This window comes from Diospyros lotus, chromosome 9 (genome assembly GCF_014633365.1).
Source record: "Diospyros lotus cultivar Yz01 chromosome 9, ASM1463336v1, whole genome shotgun sequence".
NCBI classification, from domain to species: domain Eukaryota; kingdom Viridiplantae; phylum Streptophyta; class Magnoliopsida; order Ericales; family Ebenaceae; genus Diospyros; species Diospyros lotus.
The window spans coordinates 97,046-116,667 of NC_068346.1; the positions used below are offsets into that span (position 1 = coordinate 97,046).

The following is a 19,622-nucleotide window of genomic DNA, read 5'->3' on the forward strand; positions in this document are numbered from 1 at the left end:
TAGATTTTGTACGGTAATTGCGTACATTGAGATGTTGATTTTATGTCATGCATGTTATGATTTTTCAGCATTGGCATGTTGTGTTGTCCATGTGGGATGTGGGTTGTAATCCTATGACGTGACCCTCGAGTGACAGCACTCGGGATGCGTGCCGAGGATTAATGTTATGTGACCTACTTGGGACGGGGCTAAGACGGATTTCACCCTACAGTACTCAAGTGGCGGGGCTGAGAGTGGACACCACCCCGATGGTTGGCTCAAGTAGCGGGGCTGAGAGTGGACACCACCCCAGGTTCCTTTGAGCAATAGCATTAATACCGAGGTGTCGTTGATTCCAGGGATAATGCTGATGTGATACACTTGGTGCTAGGGTTGCGTTGGGTTTCAGAATGATTCCCGGATTCATATGTTGAGGTTGTCCCTCTTAAACAGGATTGTGTTTGCCAATGGGTCGATGTGGTCCTGTCGCCTTTAGAGAGATTGCATTTTCCCCGGTTAGAGCTAAGTGCTATGTGGGATTCTCTTAGGCTGGGGCATGTCAGGATTTGTTGGTTTTATATATGATTTTGCATATATTCATAAAAATGTTTTTGAACTTTCACTTAGATAATTCAGCATCTAATTTGGACTATGTCCCTAGAATATTCAAACGTTCCAGGTGAAAGTAGTGGCGCCAAGGGAAAGATTGTCGTCGAGATGTAACTGCTATGTTTAGTTTTCGTAGGTCTTTGTCTATGATTACGATGTTCAGAGGTTATGTAATATTTTGATATTTTCATGTAAAACATCTATTTGGTTATTTAACTGTGAAAGGAATTTATCGGTTATATATCATTGAGGTTTCGATCTTGCTTCCGCTGATGTGACTGATAATACCTGTCTTAATCTATTATTTTTTTTTAAATTTTGATATGCTAAGAAAATATAATTGGGATTGTCAGGAAATGATTATGATGAGGGTATGTATATCGAGAGACTTATGTTGTGTGTATGATGTTGAAAAAAAGAAAAAAAAAATATTCCTGAAATCTTGAGGTAATGCGCGTTCTGGGAAAATGGGGCGTTACAAGGTCAGTTTGGCGTAGGAGTTCGGAGTCAACTGGAAATGTGCGAGTTTCAGGTTGTTGAGGATATCTATAAGATAAGGCTGAATTGGGAACCTAAGACCGAACTCTAGATGTTGAGGGTTAACAACTACGAACCTTGCGGGAGGAAAGACTACATGATCGTTGGGAGAAGGCACCATTACGCAAGTGCAGCAAGGTAGGCAGTACTCCAAAAAACACGACCTCAACTCGCTGATCGTCAGCTTCGAGGGATAACACTTGAAACCCTCGTGAGTTGCGTGCTCCTCGGCAGCTCGCTGGGTAACTACGAGATCAACCCGCTAAGGTACTTTTCCAACGACCTCCGCACCAAATGAGATCGCAGTTCGCGCGCCTCTTCTATGCTCCGAAGAGCTAGAGGTGTCATCATCTTCTACCCTGTGGTTGTGGTGCTTCTGACTTGATGTAGACATCTACGATATAAAGAAAAAAGAAGAGTCAGATCACTGAGGGCATACCGGTCTTTGTGCGCCAAAGTCCCAAATGACACTTCCTATCTGTCAGATTGCGTGCTTCGCAACATGGTATTACCTAAGACAAAGGGGGTTAAGTCTATGAGTCTATTAAGCCCCCTAAAACAGATGAAAGCTAGCCCTAAAGACACACAGCCATCGCCAGAAGGCGAGGCACGGAGAATGAATCAACAGAAATGATGGGACCAATGATAAAGTAAACTAAAGAACTACAAGAAACTTACTGTTTTCGATCGATCGTTGCAAAAGTCGAGGACAAGATCCAGCAAGAAAGCGGCGGTGAAAGGTGGAATAGCTTCAAAGTAGTTGGCAATGGAGTCTGGGAGCTGGAAGGAAAAAAAAGGTTGCAGGAGTGAAAAATGTTTCAAAATGACACGATGAAGGGGAAAAGAATTCTCTCACGCCTATATAGGTTGGGTTGCATCACCGTTGGATGAAGAGACCAACGAACTGCCCTAGATCTAACAATAACGCGCAGAAGCATAGGGCCCATGGACATAATGATTAAGCAGTTACGGGGAACGTGGGCATTAAAGGCACATTAGATAAGACCTACAGCATGGAACGACGTGCATTGAAACGATTGGGTAAAAGCTCGAGAAACGGATTGACAGCTCACATAGCCCAATCCGATATCAACATATATCAGCTCACAGTCTGAAGATCGTATCGCGAGTTGAGGGGCTAGTGTTACGGTAATTTTCGAATTACTTCTTATGGGCCTTCCTATGGGCTGAAATCAACTGAGCGAGCCGACCCAGCCTCCCAAAGCCTAATGAGCCTAAGCTCGAAGACGCCCTTAAGCTCGAAGACGCCTTAGGTCACATGTATTGGAAGCCCGAGCTCAAATGGCAGGAGTGAGCAGGCTCCCAGCAATGCTTTTAGCTCGCTAGTTAGTCCAATCAGCTCGCAAGACAAAAAGACCGTGTAATAATCGGAGGTGATGCCCACCTACCTTATCAAAAGCAAACTCAATCCCTTATGGTATGGAATTTATTCCCAATTTTATGGGGTTGATAAGGACACTTTATCCCTCACGATGTGACTCTATTACTTTGAACTTCATGTCAATTGTAAACACCCCACTCTATAAATAGGAGTAAAAGACCATTGTAGAAAAAATGGATGAATCACATACTGTTATTCTGCCGAAATTATTAGAGAACAGTTGTGGAGTAAGTATCGTTCTACCTCGAATCACGTAAAAATTCTCTTACGTATTGTTTGTTATCTGTGTTGTTTGTTTTTTTCATTCATATTCGTATTTATTTAATCTTAATGGGCTGAAAAATTATGATAGACCAATTCTGAACATCGATAAGGTAAATTTATGATCTGTTTCGCATATAGCTGTAGGTCACACTCTTCTTGAATTTATCTGGCCTGCTAGAGAAAACGTACCTTAATCATACCAGTCTCAGGCTCAGCTTGGAAAATATATAAATAAATATATTTAACTTTATCATCGTAGACATGGATCACACGCATATATATATATATATAATTGGTTTTAAACATTAAAATTTTCTGATGAAGTAATATCTTGAAAGTTCTCAAAGTGACAATATACACCATAGTGTCACAACTCACAAGCCACCCGCAGCACCACCAACCAACCAGCCCGGCCCCTTGCCTTGGTAATATACAAGAATGACCAACAACCAAAAAATATATGTGCATCTTTTCATTCAATGAGCTAGCATAGCGCAATATATAGCATGGTCCATGGCCTCATAATGCTCTTCATTAATTATTTTCCCGGCTGAAAAAGATATATAGTCAGCCATTAATTAATTAGCACCTCACCTCCTCTATTGATCATGCATGCACGGTTTGAAATTGAATTATAATCAGTCAATTCTTTTCTTTTCTTCTTGTGCATATATTTATATGATCCTGTTACCTGTGTGTATATAATAAAATATTCAGCCTGACTAATTATACTAATTGGGAATAATGGGAGGGGACGAGGCTGCAGTTTGCCTTGGCCCCACCCACACCCATAAATTAATTTAATATTAAATTATTACCCCCCACACACAAAAAAAAAAAAAACTATAGTATATATCACTTGAGATGATCGAGGGAAGCAATTAATTAATTAAAGAAGCCAGAAAAGAAGAAGAAAAACCCGGCTGCAGGTACCTACTTGTACAATCAATCAATCAATTAATATTGTCCCTTCTGTTCCCTTCCGTTCGATCGTACGTGTACGTCCAAAGATGATCGGTCTATGTTGCGGTGGCCTTCTTAGTGACTACGACCTTTGGCTTTGATCTGTTGTTGTTGACGAGGAGCTGGAGATGCATCTTCTTAACGTAGAAGTTGAGGAAAAGGAAGAGAATGGCAGCATTGAGGACGGAGTTGAACAGCCAGGCCCCGATGCCGTTGCACCCGCCCTTCATCAAGTGCATCAAGAGCACTCCCACATGGCACACAATGTTGGACCCCAGGACCAGCATCTGGCAGCTCACCACGAACGGGAAGCTGCAGGCGCCCGGCAGCCCCACCGCCGTCCAGAACCTGTAGCCGTATACCACGGAGTAGACGCAGGTGGTGAGCAGGATGGCCAGCACCTGGAAGGATTGGGAGAATTCGAGCCAGAGGAAGGACATGGCGATGAGGATGGAGTGGTGGAAGAGGCGGAAGAAGGAGAGCTTGCGGCGGCGCAGGATGGCGACGAGGGTGCGAAAGGCGTGGAGGAAGCGGGAGAGATAGAAGACGTAGGACCAGAAGAAGACGCGGCCGGAGGGGCGGGTGCCGAGGGGGAAGCAGAGAAGCCATTGGAATGGGGTGGTCTTGGAGCGGCGCCAGAACCAGCGGGTGTCGCGGATCTCGGCGGCGGCTGAGAACAGGATGCCGGTGAAGATAGTGGCGGAGATGAGGGCCATGCAGAGGGAGTGGAGGGCGGGAATGGGACCGAGGGGGACAGGGCGGCGGCTAGGTCGGAGGAGGGAGAGGAGGAGGTGGAGGAGGAGAGAGAGGAGGACGTACAGGGAGATGGAGGTGAAGAGGAAGGACCAAGTGGAGCCCCAGGATTGGGCGTGGCTCCAGCGGAAACCCACGATCAGCGGGTGCTCCGACAGGTAATGCCTAAGCGTCGACATCGTCATGCTCAAGCATCGATCGATGTTCAATTATTTAATAGAACTATATATATATAATTAATAATTGAGCCAGGCCGCCAGGAACAGGCACAGGAGGATGGATACATGAAAATTAAAATCAATCTCTCCCAGCCAGCCCAGCTGCTGCAATGGCAATGGGAATTGGGTGCCGGGCGAATCAAAGAGCACCCAAAGCTCAAGGGATCCGCAATGCCAACCGCATTCAAAAATTAAGAATTGGATAGACGCCTTGATCATCTCCTGCTTTATATATCCGTTGGCCAAAATTAAGAATAATTTGTGTGGGAGAGAAGGAATAGCCATAGCCTGACAGACAGGTGAGACGAGGATTAAATTACTTTATAGGTACGTCAAAAAAAAAAAGAAAAAAAAAAGAAAAATGAATGGTGGTGGTGCACGACACTCAACTGCTCACACTCACACGGGCAGATGCTAGGGATTGATTTTTACTTATAAAGTGATCGGAAAAAAAAAAAAGAAAAAAAAAGGGATATAGCTACTTTGAATAATTTGAGACAACCCCCTACGTTAAGTATATATTATTTCCCAAAATTAAAATAAAAACATGTTGCAAGCTCGTTGGCCCTGCTGATTCACAGCTAGCGACATGCGTCAAAATTAATGGTACCAATGAGCGAAACAGTAGTTGGTAGTTTTTGTCTACTTTCCCCAATTAAGGGTGCGTGCGTGGACGTGAAGAATGCGAGCTATGGGGCTCAGGGCCCCTCTTTCCCTTTTTCTTCCTCAATCTAATTTCAATCAAATTCATTTGTGGACTTTTTTTTAATATTAAAACTAAATAAATAATGATGAAATAAAATTAAATAATCACATTTCTTGTTTATTCTAAATTTAAAAGATATATAAATTACAATAATATAAGTATCCCATATTTGATATAATAAATTTTGAACAGTGAGTGAGATTTTATTGTCGTCAATTAATTTAGTTGCTCTATCTAAATTTGAGACGGAGATGGGAAGGGAAGGGAGGCCAGTACGTAATGGGGAGGGTAGCCCACCCACATTATTCCATTCCCGTCTCGTTACCATCCCTAATAGGATATGGTTACTTCTATAAAGAGATCAATATATTTATTATACGCGTAAAACAAATTAAAAAAGAAAAAACTTGGGCTTTTAAATTCCGATGGATGATAAAGCTAATAGTGACTAGTTTCGACAGAGGCAAGAAAATAAATGGAAGTAGGTTAATTTCTCTGCAAAACTTTTTCTCTCTCATGTAAATGTCCATTTATCTTCTGGGAACCAATTAATTAATTTAGTGACACCTAGAAACCAGAAAATGGACAAAGCTCTCTGTATGCATATACAGATTTGGATGGGTGCTGATCAAATTAATTGGTCTTCTGGTTTGCTTTGATTCTATTTTTTTTTCTTTTGTTCGGCACCATCTTCGTCTTCTAGCTCCTTTCGCCAGAGAGAGAGAGAGAGCCACAATGTGCCAACACTTGTCACGCAGGTGAAAAAGGAGAGTACGGTCGCTTGAGGAGAAGGAAAGAAGGGAGAGAGTGAAAGAGAGATACATATGAGAGGAAGAAAGAGAGGAGAGGAAAGAGAAAATAAGAATATTGTTTTTGATATTTTAAAAATTTTAAAATATTTTATTATGGACAAAAGTGATCAACTGTTGTGTTTTTTAAATCTCAAAGAAGTCATTATATCAATTAGCTAGCTAGGGGGAAAAAATCATTATAATTTTTTAAAATAGAGGGATGTTCCTTAAATTAATTTAATGAGTATTAGCGTAATTTAAACTTCAAGTCATCAGCAAGGACAAGAGCAATTACTGTTAAATTATAAAGATAAAAGAAGTTTGGGATCTTGCATTTTATTAGAAAACAAATGCGTACCAAAATAATAAGATGGCCCTCCCGTTACTATTTACTACTGATTGATGCTTTATATATATTGGGGAAGTTTCTTCGTTGCTCATGGACAGACTTACCTGCGTGCGTAAGGCTCCAATTTCAAAAAAATATTTCATATCAGCTTCTTCGAAGGGCGGGGCCATATCTGATTAATTAATTAATTAAATTTCGACCAGATTGTTTTTTGAAGGGCAATTTCGTTTTATCTGTAATCATGCTATTAGTGTCTATTTTAATCATCTTACATACTAATTTTTGCATAACAGTAAAATATTAAGTAAAGAAGCATTAATCATCAACATTGTTGTTAAAACATAACACAATATATATATATATATATATATTATTAGCAGTCAGCAATACCAGCCATGGGAACAGACCTGTGACTATGAGATATTAAGAGCTGAGAATTTTTCTTCTTTATTTTTGGTTATCACCGCTAAGAAGAAGATAGATAATGGTTATGGTGGAATGAATAATGCTCTGCCAAAAGGCGCATGCACACTCGTCAATTGTAGTCTCTGGGCCCCGGAGGAAGCTGGCATGCAATTTCCTTTGGGTCGCGCCACAAAGAAACTTTGGTCTCAACCAACCCCACCCCCACCCCAGAAACTTCATTGCAACTCCCTTCCTTCAAGTTTTCTTCCACACGAGTCGTCATTATTCCGATATAGAAGATATGACACATATTCTGCTCCTTTTTCTTTTCCTTTCCTTTAACGTGCTTGACTTTCTTTCATATCTTATCATCAACTTTTGACAGATCGATCAAGCGAGTTCTATATATAAGCCCACCCAATCTTGATCAATTGTCATTCATTTCCTCGCGACAGCCAGCCAATTAATATTTCTTATTTGTCTTCGCTAGCTCTCTGCGCAATATTATCTTAGATGGAACCAGCAGCAGCAGCAGCGGCACCTAGTAGAGTTCCAAAATCTTTTGGCTGTCTTCCTCACCGAGGTCTCAAGTTAAGCCTCCATCGTCTGAAGTCGTCAAAGTCCAGCTCCTCAACTTCTTCGAGCTCTCCCCGAACTCCAACGCAGAAAAATAACAGTAACAGCAGTCGGGAAGACGAATTTAGGCAAGTTTTTCATTGTTTCGACAGCGACAACGACGGCAAGATCTCAGCTCTGGAGCTGAGAGCTTATTTTGGATCGGTAGGCGAGTACATGTCGCACGAGGAGGCTCAAAGCGTGATCGACGATCTCGACGCCGACGGAGATAACCTAGTAGACTTGAAAGATTTTCTGAAGCTGATGATGAAGAAGGAAGGGGAGGAAGACATAATAAAGGCAGCCTTTGAGATGTTTGAATGCGAGAAAGGGTGCGGGCGGATAACCCCCAAGGGCTTGCAGAGAGTGCTGTCTCGCCTCGGTGACCCTAAATCCTACAACGAGTGCGTCGCCATGATTCAAGTCTTTGATACCGACGGCAATGGGGAGCTCGACCTTCGCGAGTTTCATCAGATGATGGCTTCACCTTGACTATTCCATTGAAAACCTTAATTATTTAAACCTGATTAATGCAGGAAACAATTGAAATATATGAAAAACAAGTACCTGCATTTACCCGCTCTTGTGTGAGTTTTCATGAGCACTACAGTTTACAAATTGGTACAACAAGTGTAATAACTGTGAACTAACATCACACCCACAGCAGAACATGAACCAAAAAGAAAAAGAAAAATTGCACTCACAAGAACACAACACAGCACCAGTTTAAAATCAAAACGATTTTACTTCCGGCAGGGTTTCACCCAAGCCAATTCACTAATGAATAGAACAATCAAATTACAACAAGGATTACAAAGAAATCAACAAGAAATCAAACCCTATCATACAATATCAAAAACGACGAAGACACTGAGTACAAATCTCCAATAATCAAGCTATTCCCGACACTCACTTTTCAATCTCCAAAACCTCTCACTCTCACAACCAAGTGTACATTTTAGAGGAATCACTACAAAAAAATTATCGTTTTACCGACAGAAAATCCATTACTAAAACATCAAAATCCATTACTAAAATTTAATGACGAATTTTTTTTAGCAACGGAATCAATGATGGGTTATATATACCCGTCGCTAAAGCATGTGCAAAATCAACCCGCACGAGCTGTGTGGCCACACCTCTACTCGCTAGGTGATAACGCTGGGATAATAATCCTAACAATAATCCCAAACACGCACCTTGAAATCGAACCCCCAACCTTTAAGGACTAAGCACCTATATGCACGCGCAGGAGCGAGAGTCGATCTAGAAGCCTCATTAATTATTAATATGCATAAATTATATTTATAGTATTTTCTTCCAAATTTTTTAGAATTATATTTACACTCCAAAATTTTTCAAACTTATTTAATGAATATTAATTTTAATATCAATGTTAGTAGAGAAAAATGAATATTAATATTAATTTTAATATTTATAATTTTTTTTTCTTTTAGCAATAGGTATAACCTCGTCGCTAAATTTTGAATTTTTTTATTTAATTTTTTTCTTTTTTAGGCATAGGTTTAAACCCGTCATTAAATTTTAAATTTTTAATTTAATTTTTTTTTTAGTGATGGGTATAACCCCATAGTTAAATTTTAAATTATTTATTTATTTATTATTTCCTTTTTAGCGATGGCTATAACCCCATTGCTAAAGTTTTATATTTTTTATTTATTTTTTTTATTTTTTAGTGACAGATTTGTTCGATCGCTAAATTTTGAATTTTGAGTTTAATTATTTTTTTCTTTTTTAGTAATGGATTTGTTTCGTCGCTAAAATTTTAAATTTTAAATTTAATTTTTTTTTGTTTTTTATCAACAAATTTGTTCCATCGCTAAAGGTTAAATTTTTAATTTAATTTTTTTTTTCTTTTTAGTGATGGGGTTTCTATAGCTAAATTTAGTGATGAGTCTTTTCGTCGCTAAATTAAAAAAAATATTTAAAAATATTAACGACGGAATAATTCCGTTACCAAATTTTGTCATTAAAAACTATTTTTCTTGTAGTGAATAATCAATACAAACAATAAAGGGTTAGGGTTTTATTCTTAGAGAATTTCTATCGTGCGTTATTTCAATCTAATTGCCTGAATGGAAGATGAAACACTTTATATACAAAGGAGCAAATCATCACAACCATTAGATCAAGGGTTTATTAAAGAAGAACAATGGTCAGAATAAACCAGCCTTTAATCATCATATTAGTGCCATGTGTCAAGCATCTAAGTAAGAAAATAATAACCCTTCCTTTTATAAATCAATTAATTTGAATCACAATAAAAACTTAACAAATTCTACCTTGTATCAAGATTAGTTTATAATGGATTTGACTAGAGACCCTGCAAACTCTCCTAATTATGTAGGGAGCACATTGAGCAAAGATAATACTTACTCAAACTTAGGACCAGGAACATACTTTGTTAATATTTCTGCTTGATTGATTTTAGTTGAGATTTTCTCAACTCTAACCTGATCTTTTGAAATAATATCTCTCACAAATGAAATCTTACATCTATATGTTTAGTCATCTCATGAAATACACTATTTTTAGAGAAGTGAATAGCACTTTGAGAGTCGCAAAACACTCTGGAATCTGCTCGCCTATTCATAATCCTCGAGTAATCCCTTACAACCAAATGGCTTCTTTTATAGTTTCTATTAGGGCTACATATTCTGCTTCTATTGTGGAGAGAGCAACTATAAGTTGTAGATTGGATTTCCAGCTAACAAGGTTTCTTCCAATTGTGAAAGCATACCTTGTTAGGGATCTCCTTTTGTCTAGGTCAGTTGCATAGCCAAAGTCACAAAAACCCTCTATACAGTCTCATTTTTCAATGTTCGCACTCAAAACTAACCCTTTACTTTCATATCCTTTTAAATATCTTAGAAGCCACTTAACAACATTCCAATGCTTCTTAACAAGGTTGCTCATAAACCTACTAACTAAACTAACTCCATATGCCATATCAGGCATAGTCCCAATCATTACATACATAAAGTTTCCCATTACATTAGAATAGGGAACCTTCTTCATGTAGGCTTTCTCATCTTTTCATAATTCTCCTTTGGCAACATACATCTTAAAATAAGGTAGGACATGAGTTGTAGCAGGCTTGCAATTATGCATATCAAATAATTGCACAATTTTCTTCAAATAACTCAATTGAGACACATTTAATGTACCCTTTCTTCTATGTCTTTTGATATCAATCCCTAAAATCCTTTTAGCTACACCTAAGTTCTTCATCTCAAACTCAAATTTAAGATCCAAGGTTAACTTTCTAATTTCTCCTTTATCATGGCATGCAATAAGCATGTCGTCTACATATATTAGGAGATATATAACCTAGTTTTCCTTAATTTGCCTGAAATACACACAATGGTCAAAGTTACATCTTTTGTAACTTTTCTTGAACATAAACTCATCAAACATTTTGTACCATTGCCATGGGGATTGTTTGAGGCCATATAATAACCTTTGCAGCAAACAAACCATTTTCCATCTCCCATTTTCTACAAAACCTATAGGTTTCTCCATGAAAATTATTTCTTTTAGGTTTCCATGTAAAAAGATAGTCTTAGCGTCTAATTGCTCCAGCTCTAACTCATAAAGAGCCGCAATAGCCAAGACTAGCCTAATTGATGTATGTTTCACTGTCGGAGAAAATATCTCATGGTAGTCAATTCCCTCAACTTGGGAATGTCATTCGGCAACCACTATTGCCTTAAACCTAGTGGTCTTTACCCTAGGAATACCTGGTTTCCTCTTGAAAATTCATTTGCAGCCTATTATTCTTATATCTCTAAGGTTCTTTACTAAGGTCCAAGTGTTATTTTTATGAAGAGAATCCATCTCTTCCTACATTGCTTTCAGCCAGTGGGTCTTGTCTTTGCTTTCGCAAGCCTCCTTATAGCTAATAGGTTCATCCAATTCTATTGAATCTCCTATGTTCAAAGCATAGGCTATTATATCTACATAGGCATACCTAGCTAGCTGGAGGTCTAACTTCTCTTCTTACCTTATCTCTTAATAGTATGTAATCCCTTAGATCATAATCGTCAAAAAAGCATATGAGGATCCTAAAGGTTTGATGAGTCATTAGGGCTAGCATCAGACATGGTGTTTTCTATTGAGGCGTTGGGAAAGTCCTACTGACATTTTTGACAAATTGTGTCTCCTAAGGTTCCACCTTGAGTTTACTCATTTTTACCTCAAATTGAAAATTATCAGTTTGTTTATCTTTGTCTGCTTCCTACAGGTTATTTTTACATGTTTTAAATTCATTGAATATTACATCCCTGCTAATCACTACCTTCTTTTCCTCAATTAACCATAGCTTGTAGCCTTTAGCACCCTTATGATATCCTAAAAATATTGCTTTCTTAGACCTGGGATCTAATTTCCCTTCCTTCTTATGCACATAGCCAATACACCCAAAGAGCCTCAGATGATTCAGCTTATGTGGCTTACCTGTCCACAATTTTTTAGGGGCTTTAAATTGAATAGATGAGGCTAGAGATCTATTTATTAGATAACATGCAGTTGCTACAGCCTTTGCCCAAAATCTTTTAAATAGGCTTGATTCATTTAGCATACATCTGACTTTATCTAAAATGGTCCTATTCATTTTTTCAGCAATTCCATTTTATTGAAGGGTATCACTACATGTCCTATGTCTAGCAATGCCATTTTTCTTGCAAAAGTTTGTGAATTCATTGCTACAGAACTCAAGTCCATTATCGATTCTTAGGTTCTTAATTATCTTCCTTGTTTGATGTTCTACCAAGGTCTTCCATTCCTTAAAATTTTCAAAAGCTTCACTTTTATTTTTAAGAAAATAAGTCCAGAGCTTCAAGGATAACATTAGTTTTATAGACAGATAGTGTAAATTGGAGTCTATGAGATTTACCTAGAATACATGTAACACCTCGCCTCACTAGGCGTGTCATTATAAGGGAATTCCTAGGAATCTTTTTTTTTTTTTTAAGTCCATCACGCGCGGTGTATCAAAAACAATCTTCACATGCAGAAGACACGCCCGACACATACGATGGTCGGTATCCGTGGTGATTTCAGGAACAATCTTCACATGCAAATAGACATTGCATAACGCAGCAGATACATTAACATCAAAATACTGTGGTCTACCACGAGTTTCATATAAAGTGTTTTCATACCGAAATATGTATTAGAAAACCACCAAACGATAACAACATTATCATACAACCATTCATGCATATACCAAAATAAATACTAACGCCTCCAAAATGATACGACAATTATCAAATTACTAAACCACCATTGGCTCTCAACTGGCCACGTCCTCGCCTTCGCAGCAATCCCTGGCTGGAAGGTTGAATGTTCCAAGGGCATAACCCAAGTTAGATGATAAAACATCTAAATGATGACATGAAACAGTTTATTGAATGCATGAAAGACAGACGAGCATGGCATATACAGACAACAACGACATGCAACACGTCTAACTTGAGAAATCTCCCTAACATACTCAACCTCCCATGAAAAATTCATTCCACACACCTTTGGGGTTGACCTTGCCAAGACATACATAATTCTCGAGTGCCCTACCATGTCACTCGTTCACCTGGATTAACCTTGCCCTATTCTCAAGAATACCCTATCTCGTCCCCCATGGATACAACAACACGAAAATTATTGTCCCGATAATATGAAAAATCACACGCCATGCACCGACTCATTTACAAGCAAAAATAGTTGATGCAATATTTCACATATTCAATATGCATACGATGCCATAAGTACATAAGTAAAACTCCTATGCATAACACCTCGAGTTCTGGAAGGTATAACCGCTCACTTAAACTGATTCAATCACATGCAACCCAAGCTCGAGAGGGTAAAACTACTCGCCTGAACTCACTACACGTATGCCAAGACACTTCCAAGCAAGGGTAAGATTGGAATCAAACCACTCACCTGAACATATTCGGATTGCCTCGATCCTCATGCATAACCTAGATTTGCGTGCCAAATCACAAACACTCGTGCTTGTACTCAACCTCAAGCCACGACACTCCCTAAACACCATATTTAATTAAAGAGTATCAAAATTCATTTTTCCTCAATTTTTCATAATTTTCTCTATTTTTCTCCTAATTTTCACCTCAATAATTCTAGAATAATTATCTCCTCAAACATTTTTCTAAATTTTTCAATACAACAAATCTTAAAATAATTCAAGGAAAATACTGAATCAAAAATACCGAAATTACCACTTCCCATGTGCCCTCACGCACTCAGCGCGTGCAGGAACACGCCGGTCTTCTTCCTCGCTTCCGACCGCCAACGACGACTTCGATTTCAAATCTGAGCATACCCCCTTATAGCCCTCGCCTAGTCAATCACAATGACACTAGTTTCTGGCCGAAAGGCCACCGGAAAGACCCCTTAACGGGCAGCTGTAGGTCGACGGAGGCTTACCGTCATGCGTTTTCCAGCCAAGCTTCAAACAACCTCCAAACTTGATGAAATCTCTCCCAAAAGCTTCAGATCTCTTCCTCTTGAAGCAAAGATCAAAAGCCCTCTATCCACTCTCTTCAATTCACACCAAAATGTGAGAAATTTGTGTGTTAATTTTTAGCCAAACCTTAGGCTATTTATAAGCGTTTTTCGGCCAAATCTCAACCAATCAGCGGCCAAGGCTTGGCCTCCAAGCTTTCCACCGCCGTATACTACCTCCCCCAAGTCTCCCTCAACCGTCCCATCCCAAAAAATGGCGGCCACATGCGGTTGAAGGCGGCGACCGACTTTTGTGTTCATATTACAGGTTTGTTTTTTTACACTTTCACCCTCTTAGTTTCTTCCAATGACATTTCTGCCATTTCCCAAGCACCCTTAATCTATCCAACTATACCACTAAGTCCCACAAGCTTCGTACACTTCATTTCATCCTCGAAATTCCTGAAAAATTATCATTTTGATCTCCTAGAACAAAATTAGAAAATTACACTTTGGCCCGGTTGATTGTTTTGACCCTAAATCTCTTCGTTTCAACCCGAAATCCCTAGAGAGTTGTTCTAAACGTAAAATATTGGTCCTCAATATGCTCCGTTGACTTTTCGGATGTTCCCTATGTCAATTCGATTTTCTTAGCCCAGTTGACAGTTATACCGAAAACTATTCTCGATTCCATTTCTTTTGCTACCTAAAATCATAACTCGTATTACTCGTCAACACCATTACATTTCTCTTAATCATCTAGGATCTGGGGTACTCCTTTCGGTTGATTCGATCGTTTAAGACTGCGATAGTGATCCCTAAAGCCTTATTCTTTCCAAAATTTCAGTTATACCCTTTATTAAATATCATTTATACCCTTAAGGATTTCCCGAGTATTACAATACAAGTCTCACAAAAATCTAGAGTTCCAATTTTTTTGTGATCTAGAATACCTTGCTTACATAGTTCTTACAGGTCTTTCATTCCAATGTGACCTAACCTCTTATGCCACAGTATAGCCTTATCATTTGAAGATGATGAGATAACGGCATCTCCAGAAATAACCTCACCTTGGCAGATATAGAGGTCTTGCTTTAATAATCCTTTTAAGACTACCGTAGATCCATTCATTATTTTTAGAATCCCCTTTTCAGATTTATAAGACCTTTCATTTAGATCTAGCATCCCTAGAGAGATTAAGTTTCTTCTCAGATCAGGTACATACCTAACATTTTCCAATGTCCTCAATGTCCATCGCACATTTTGAACTTTATTGGTCATATTCCAACTATGCTGCCAGATTAGTCATTGCCCATTAGGAATTTTCCTCCTTTAATAGGTTCAAAGTTTAATAACAAGTCTCTTCTAGGAGTCATATAGAAAGAGCATCCAAAATCTAGAATCCACTCATCTCTAGAACTATGTTCTGAGATGGTTAACCCCTCTCCACTCTCATAACCATCTAAGAGATTTGCTATATCTTGTCTATCACTCCGGTTCTCATAGCCCTTTTTCCTTGTAAGGCAATTTTTCTTAAGGTGGCCCTCACTTTTGCAAAACCAACAAATCAATGTTCTAGAATTGCCTCTAACTCTAGATTGAGATCTAGTGACACTCTTGCCTCTAAATTGATGTCTTTTATCTAGTTTCCCTTTAACATGTAATCCTTCTCCAATAATAGGTTTCTTTGACTTCTTGATTTCTAAGTCTCTAAATCTAAGGGATATCAGGACATCTTTTAATGATAATGAGGCTTTACCATACTTAATGGTTGTTTTCAAATCTTTATATGACTTTGGAAGTGAATTTAACAGCAAGATGGCTTAATTTTCATCTAAAATGTTCTCATCAATATTTGTTAGTCCTATTGTAATGACCTTAAAATCATCTAGGTTTTCCTCTAAGAACTTAGATGGATTCATTTTAAAATCGAATAGCTATTCCTTCAAATATATTTTATTTGACAAAGATTTAGTCATGTAAAGAGATTCCAATTTAGACCATACCTTTGCGGCTGTATCCTCTTCATTTACCTAATGTTGTTTGCTAGATTCAAGATCAGGAGGCTGAAGGCCAACTCATTCATTTCTTCCTTTTCTTGGATGATCATTTTTGCCGGTGCATCATTTTCTTCCTTCTGCTCTACCAGTGCCCTTGCACACTAGTTTTGGACAAGAATTGCCTTAATCTTCTTTTGTCACATGATAAAATCCCCCTGACTGTCGAACTTTTAAAGCTCAAAACTTCATAGGTGCCATCTTTGGTTTGTTTCCTTAATTTCTTGGACTGGTGAAAGTCTGAGGTCGATTGCGTTCTTCGATCTTCCTAAATGTCGCAACCTTCTGTTCTTTTGATCGTCTTCGTGCTTTTTTTTTTCTTGATCTCTCTTGAATCTTTTGAGACATGTTTTGGATCTCAAGTCCCTCGAGTGGCTCTAATACCATTTGTAATATCTGTGAAATAACAACACACCCACAGTAGAACACGAACCAAAAAGAAACAAAAAAAATTGCACACACAAGAACACAACACAAACAACACCAGTTTACGTGTTAAAATCAAAACAATCCTACTCACAGTAGGGCTTCACCTAATCAATCCACTAATTAGTAGAACAATCGGATTACAACAGTTATTACAGAGAAATCAACAAGAAACTGAAACCTACTTATAGTATCAAAAACGACAAAGACACTCAAGTACAAAGCTCCAATAATCGAGTTATTCCTAGCACTCACTCTTCAATCTCCATAACCTCTCACTCTCACAACCAAGTGTACATTTCAGAGGAATAATCGATACCAATAATAAAGGGTTAGGGTTTTGTCCTTGGAGGATTTATATCGTGCGCTATTTCAATCTAATTACCTGAATGGAAGATGAAACACTTTATATACAAAGGGGAAAATCATTACAACCGTTACATCAAGGGTTTATTAAAAAATATCAATGGTTAGAATAAATCAGCCTCTGTTATATGTATTTTCTGCTCATATGAAGCGGGCTGGACTAGATCTAGCGAGACAACCCAATCTCTTGAAACCCACATAGGCCCAAGGCTAAGGTCGTCAGAGCCAGGTCGCACGTCGTCTACTCCGAGCTCAGATCGCGGAATCATGTGAGCTCCCAGTAATGCATTAAGCTCGCAGACCGCGAAACCAAATGAGCTCCCAGCGACATAATAATCTCGCATGCCAACCATTCAGCTCGCATATGCAAGGGCCACGAAATAACCAAAGAATAGTCACATGCTAGGCATCATTCTGGCTTGACCATCCAAGCCCAATCTAGCCCATTTCTCTCGGCCCATCTCTTGGGCCATTTCGGTCCCATCCTGGCCCTATACCAGCCTGCAACAACATCATTATAGCCTCTACTAGGTATCTACATGCTCACCTACATCCACATTAATGAGGGTTCTATCAACACCATGTTGTCACCTGGGAACCCCCACCGATGCCGATATTCAGTCCCATCACCTGCAAAAGCACGATGCAAACGGAGAAGACATCTAGCAAGTTCTCTTTAGAGCCAAGGGATGTTTTCCCTACTAGCCTACTGATATACTTTACTCTAATACTTACTCTAATGCTCTTTCTCTTTTTTCAGTCTTCTTTTTCTTCTTTTTCCTTTAATGCTTTGTTTCTGAATCTCGAAGTTCCCTATCTCGGTCATCAATGCTTGTTCCTCTAGGTACTCCATCCTTCTTGTTGATCCCTCTCTTCCGATAGCCATTTCTTCTTGCTACTCCCTTGTCGTTCCCTTTCTCAGTCGCCACTATTTTATCATCTCAACTCTCTATCTTTCTCTTGCTCTCTCGCATTTTCTCTATAACACTCTCTCAAGAACACATTTGGATTCACAAATTTTGCTAGATCTGACCGTTCAATCTTCAATCCAACCACATTTTCACTATGAAAGTGGTCCAAATCTACAAGAAGGTAAGACTTTCAATTTTATTTGCAACTTTTGTAGTAAGATCCATTGATATATATATATGTATATACGTGCAACTTTGGCTGAAAAGGTTAACCTAGATTTACGATGATCTAGTCATTGGATTTTATTGATTTTTGGATACGTTGGTTGTGGGGGGTAAGAGTGTCGGGTGGTTGCCTCTGATCGCCAGGAACCACCAGGCGCAGTGACCTATGGTGATCGATAGTGCGCTTTCTGTTTTGGCTGAAAACTTAAAAGTCAAATCTATGAAAATTTAAGTATTAAATTTGACCCATTTTTGTGTATGTACCCCTTGGCTTGACGTTTCTCGTGGTTAGTTTTGATTGTAAATATTATTGATGATTATTTGAATGCACTGTGAACGTTATGTTTATATTTATTTTAATGTAGAATTTATTTTTATTATTTATATTTATTTGTATTATGTTTGAACTATTTTTTTATAATTTTTTATATTAAAAATTATATTTATAAAAAAATTATATTTTTTTAATTTACTCTTTACTCTGTACTTTCTATTTCTTATTTTTTTTTTAAAATATCATTTTCTCATTTTTATTTGAAATCAATAACATTTTTTATTTTTATTTTCGTACAATTTAACTGTATCATATCTAATTGTAGATACGTATGATATCAATATCATGCATATACGATATTAAAGCAAGAGTCGGATAAATCAATACCATGCATGCAATGACCACTCAGAATATTATTATTCGAAGCTTGTCCAGTCCTTAGCATTTCCAAGCCTACCAACAAAAGGCCTTGACCTATTACATTCACCTTAAATAAATTATTAATGTGTATAATATACACACACATATATATATATATATAATGGGCCACAGCAAACTGACCTTAAAACATTCCCAAGCCCATTCATCCGCTAACTGTGCTACGTACTTGGGGCCTTGGTGACAGCCCACATAAAGTTGATATAGGTTGCTCACTTGTTAGGCTGGAATTGGATCGCCCCCTTCACTTCACTTGAGGAACCAAGAAGGTGGGTGGATGTCCCTTCTATGGATATATATTGTCACGATACATGTGGAATATATTGTTAGAATAAATGTAAAATACGATAGAAAAATGTAGAATATGTTGTTGGAATAAATGTAAAATATGATAGAAAAGGAGATGCAATAAAGAAGAAGAGAGATCAGAAAATGGGAAAAATTAGAGACACTCTTATTAATCGTGTTGTAAAATTTGGAGCAATCTAATTTTATTAAATTATGCTCTACTTAAATACATGAGTTTGCAACTAAAATCCAAAAATAAAGGCAACAAACTTCCTAAACTTTAGGTACTAACGTTAACAACCAGTAGATAATAGAAAATGAGAAACAAATCTCCTAAAATCTTGGTCAAAGAGCATCTATATCAGCAATCCTACAGCTACTGATGCACACGTTCAACACTCCTCCTTGCATCAGTGGGTGAAGATTCCAAGTTTCTCTCTTAAAAACTCAAACCTGCTTCTAGAAAGAGCTTTAGTAAAGATATCTACTAGCTGGTTTTCAGTCTTGCAATACTTCAAACACACTGTACCATCCTTTTGAACATCTCTGAGAAAGAACAA

General features: G+C 38.2%; 2 protein-coding genes across 2 annotated transcripts; one reads left to right on the forward strand and one right to left on the reverse strand.

Annotated features, from left to right (window-relative positions):
- Nucleotides 1–3,656: 3,656 nt before the first annotated feature.
- Nucleotides 3,657–5,044, reverse strand: LOC127810102 (elongation of fatty acids protein 3-like). Its single transcript, XM_052349356.1, has one exon. The coding sequence runs from the start codon at nucleotides 4,690–4,692 to the stop codon at nucleotides 3,811–3,813; it is 882 nt and encodes a 293-aa protein (XP_052205316.1). The 5' UTR covers nucleotides 4,693–5,044; the 3' UTR covers nucleotides 3,657–3,810.
- A 2,354-nt stretch (nucleotides 5,045–7,398) lies between these two features.
- Nucleotides 7,399–8,485, forward strand: LOC127810171 (probable calcium-binding protein CML41). Its single transcript, XM_052349488.1, has one exon. The coding sequence runs from the start codon at nucleotides 7,490–7,492 to the stop codon at nucleotides 8,081–8,083; it is 594 nt and encodes a 197-aa protein (XP_052205448.1). The 5' UTR covers nucleotides 7,399–7,489; the 3' UTR covers nucleotides 8,084–8,485.
- Nucleotides 8,486–19,622: the final 11,137 nt, after the last annotated feature.

What these genes read in the sequence shown, in the direction of transcription:
- LOC127810102 (XM_052349356.1), bottom strand. Translation starts at nt 4,692, where the DNA reads ATGACGATGTCGACGCTTAGGCATTACCTGTCGGAGCACCCGCTGATC.
- LOC127810171 (XM_052349488.1), top strand. Translation starts at nt 7,490, where the DNA reads ATGGAACCAGCAGCAGCAGCAGCGGCACCTAGTAGAGTTCCAAAATCT.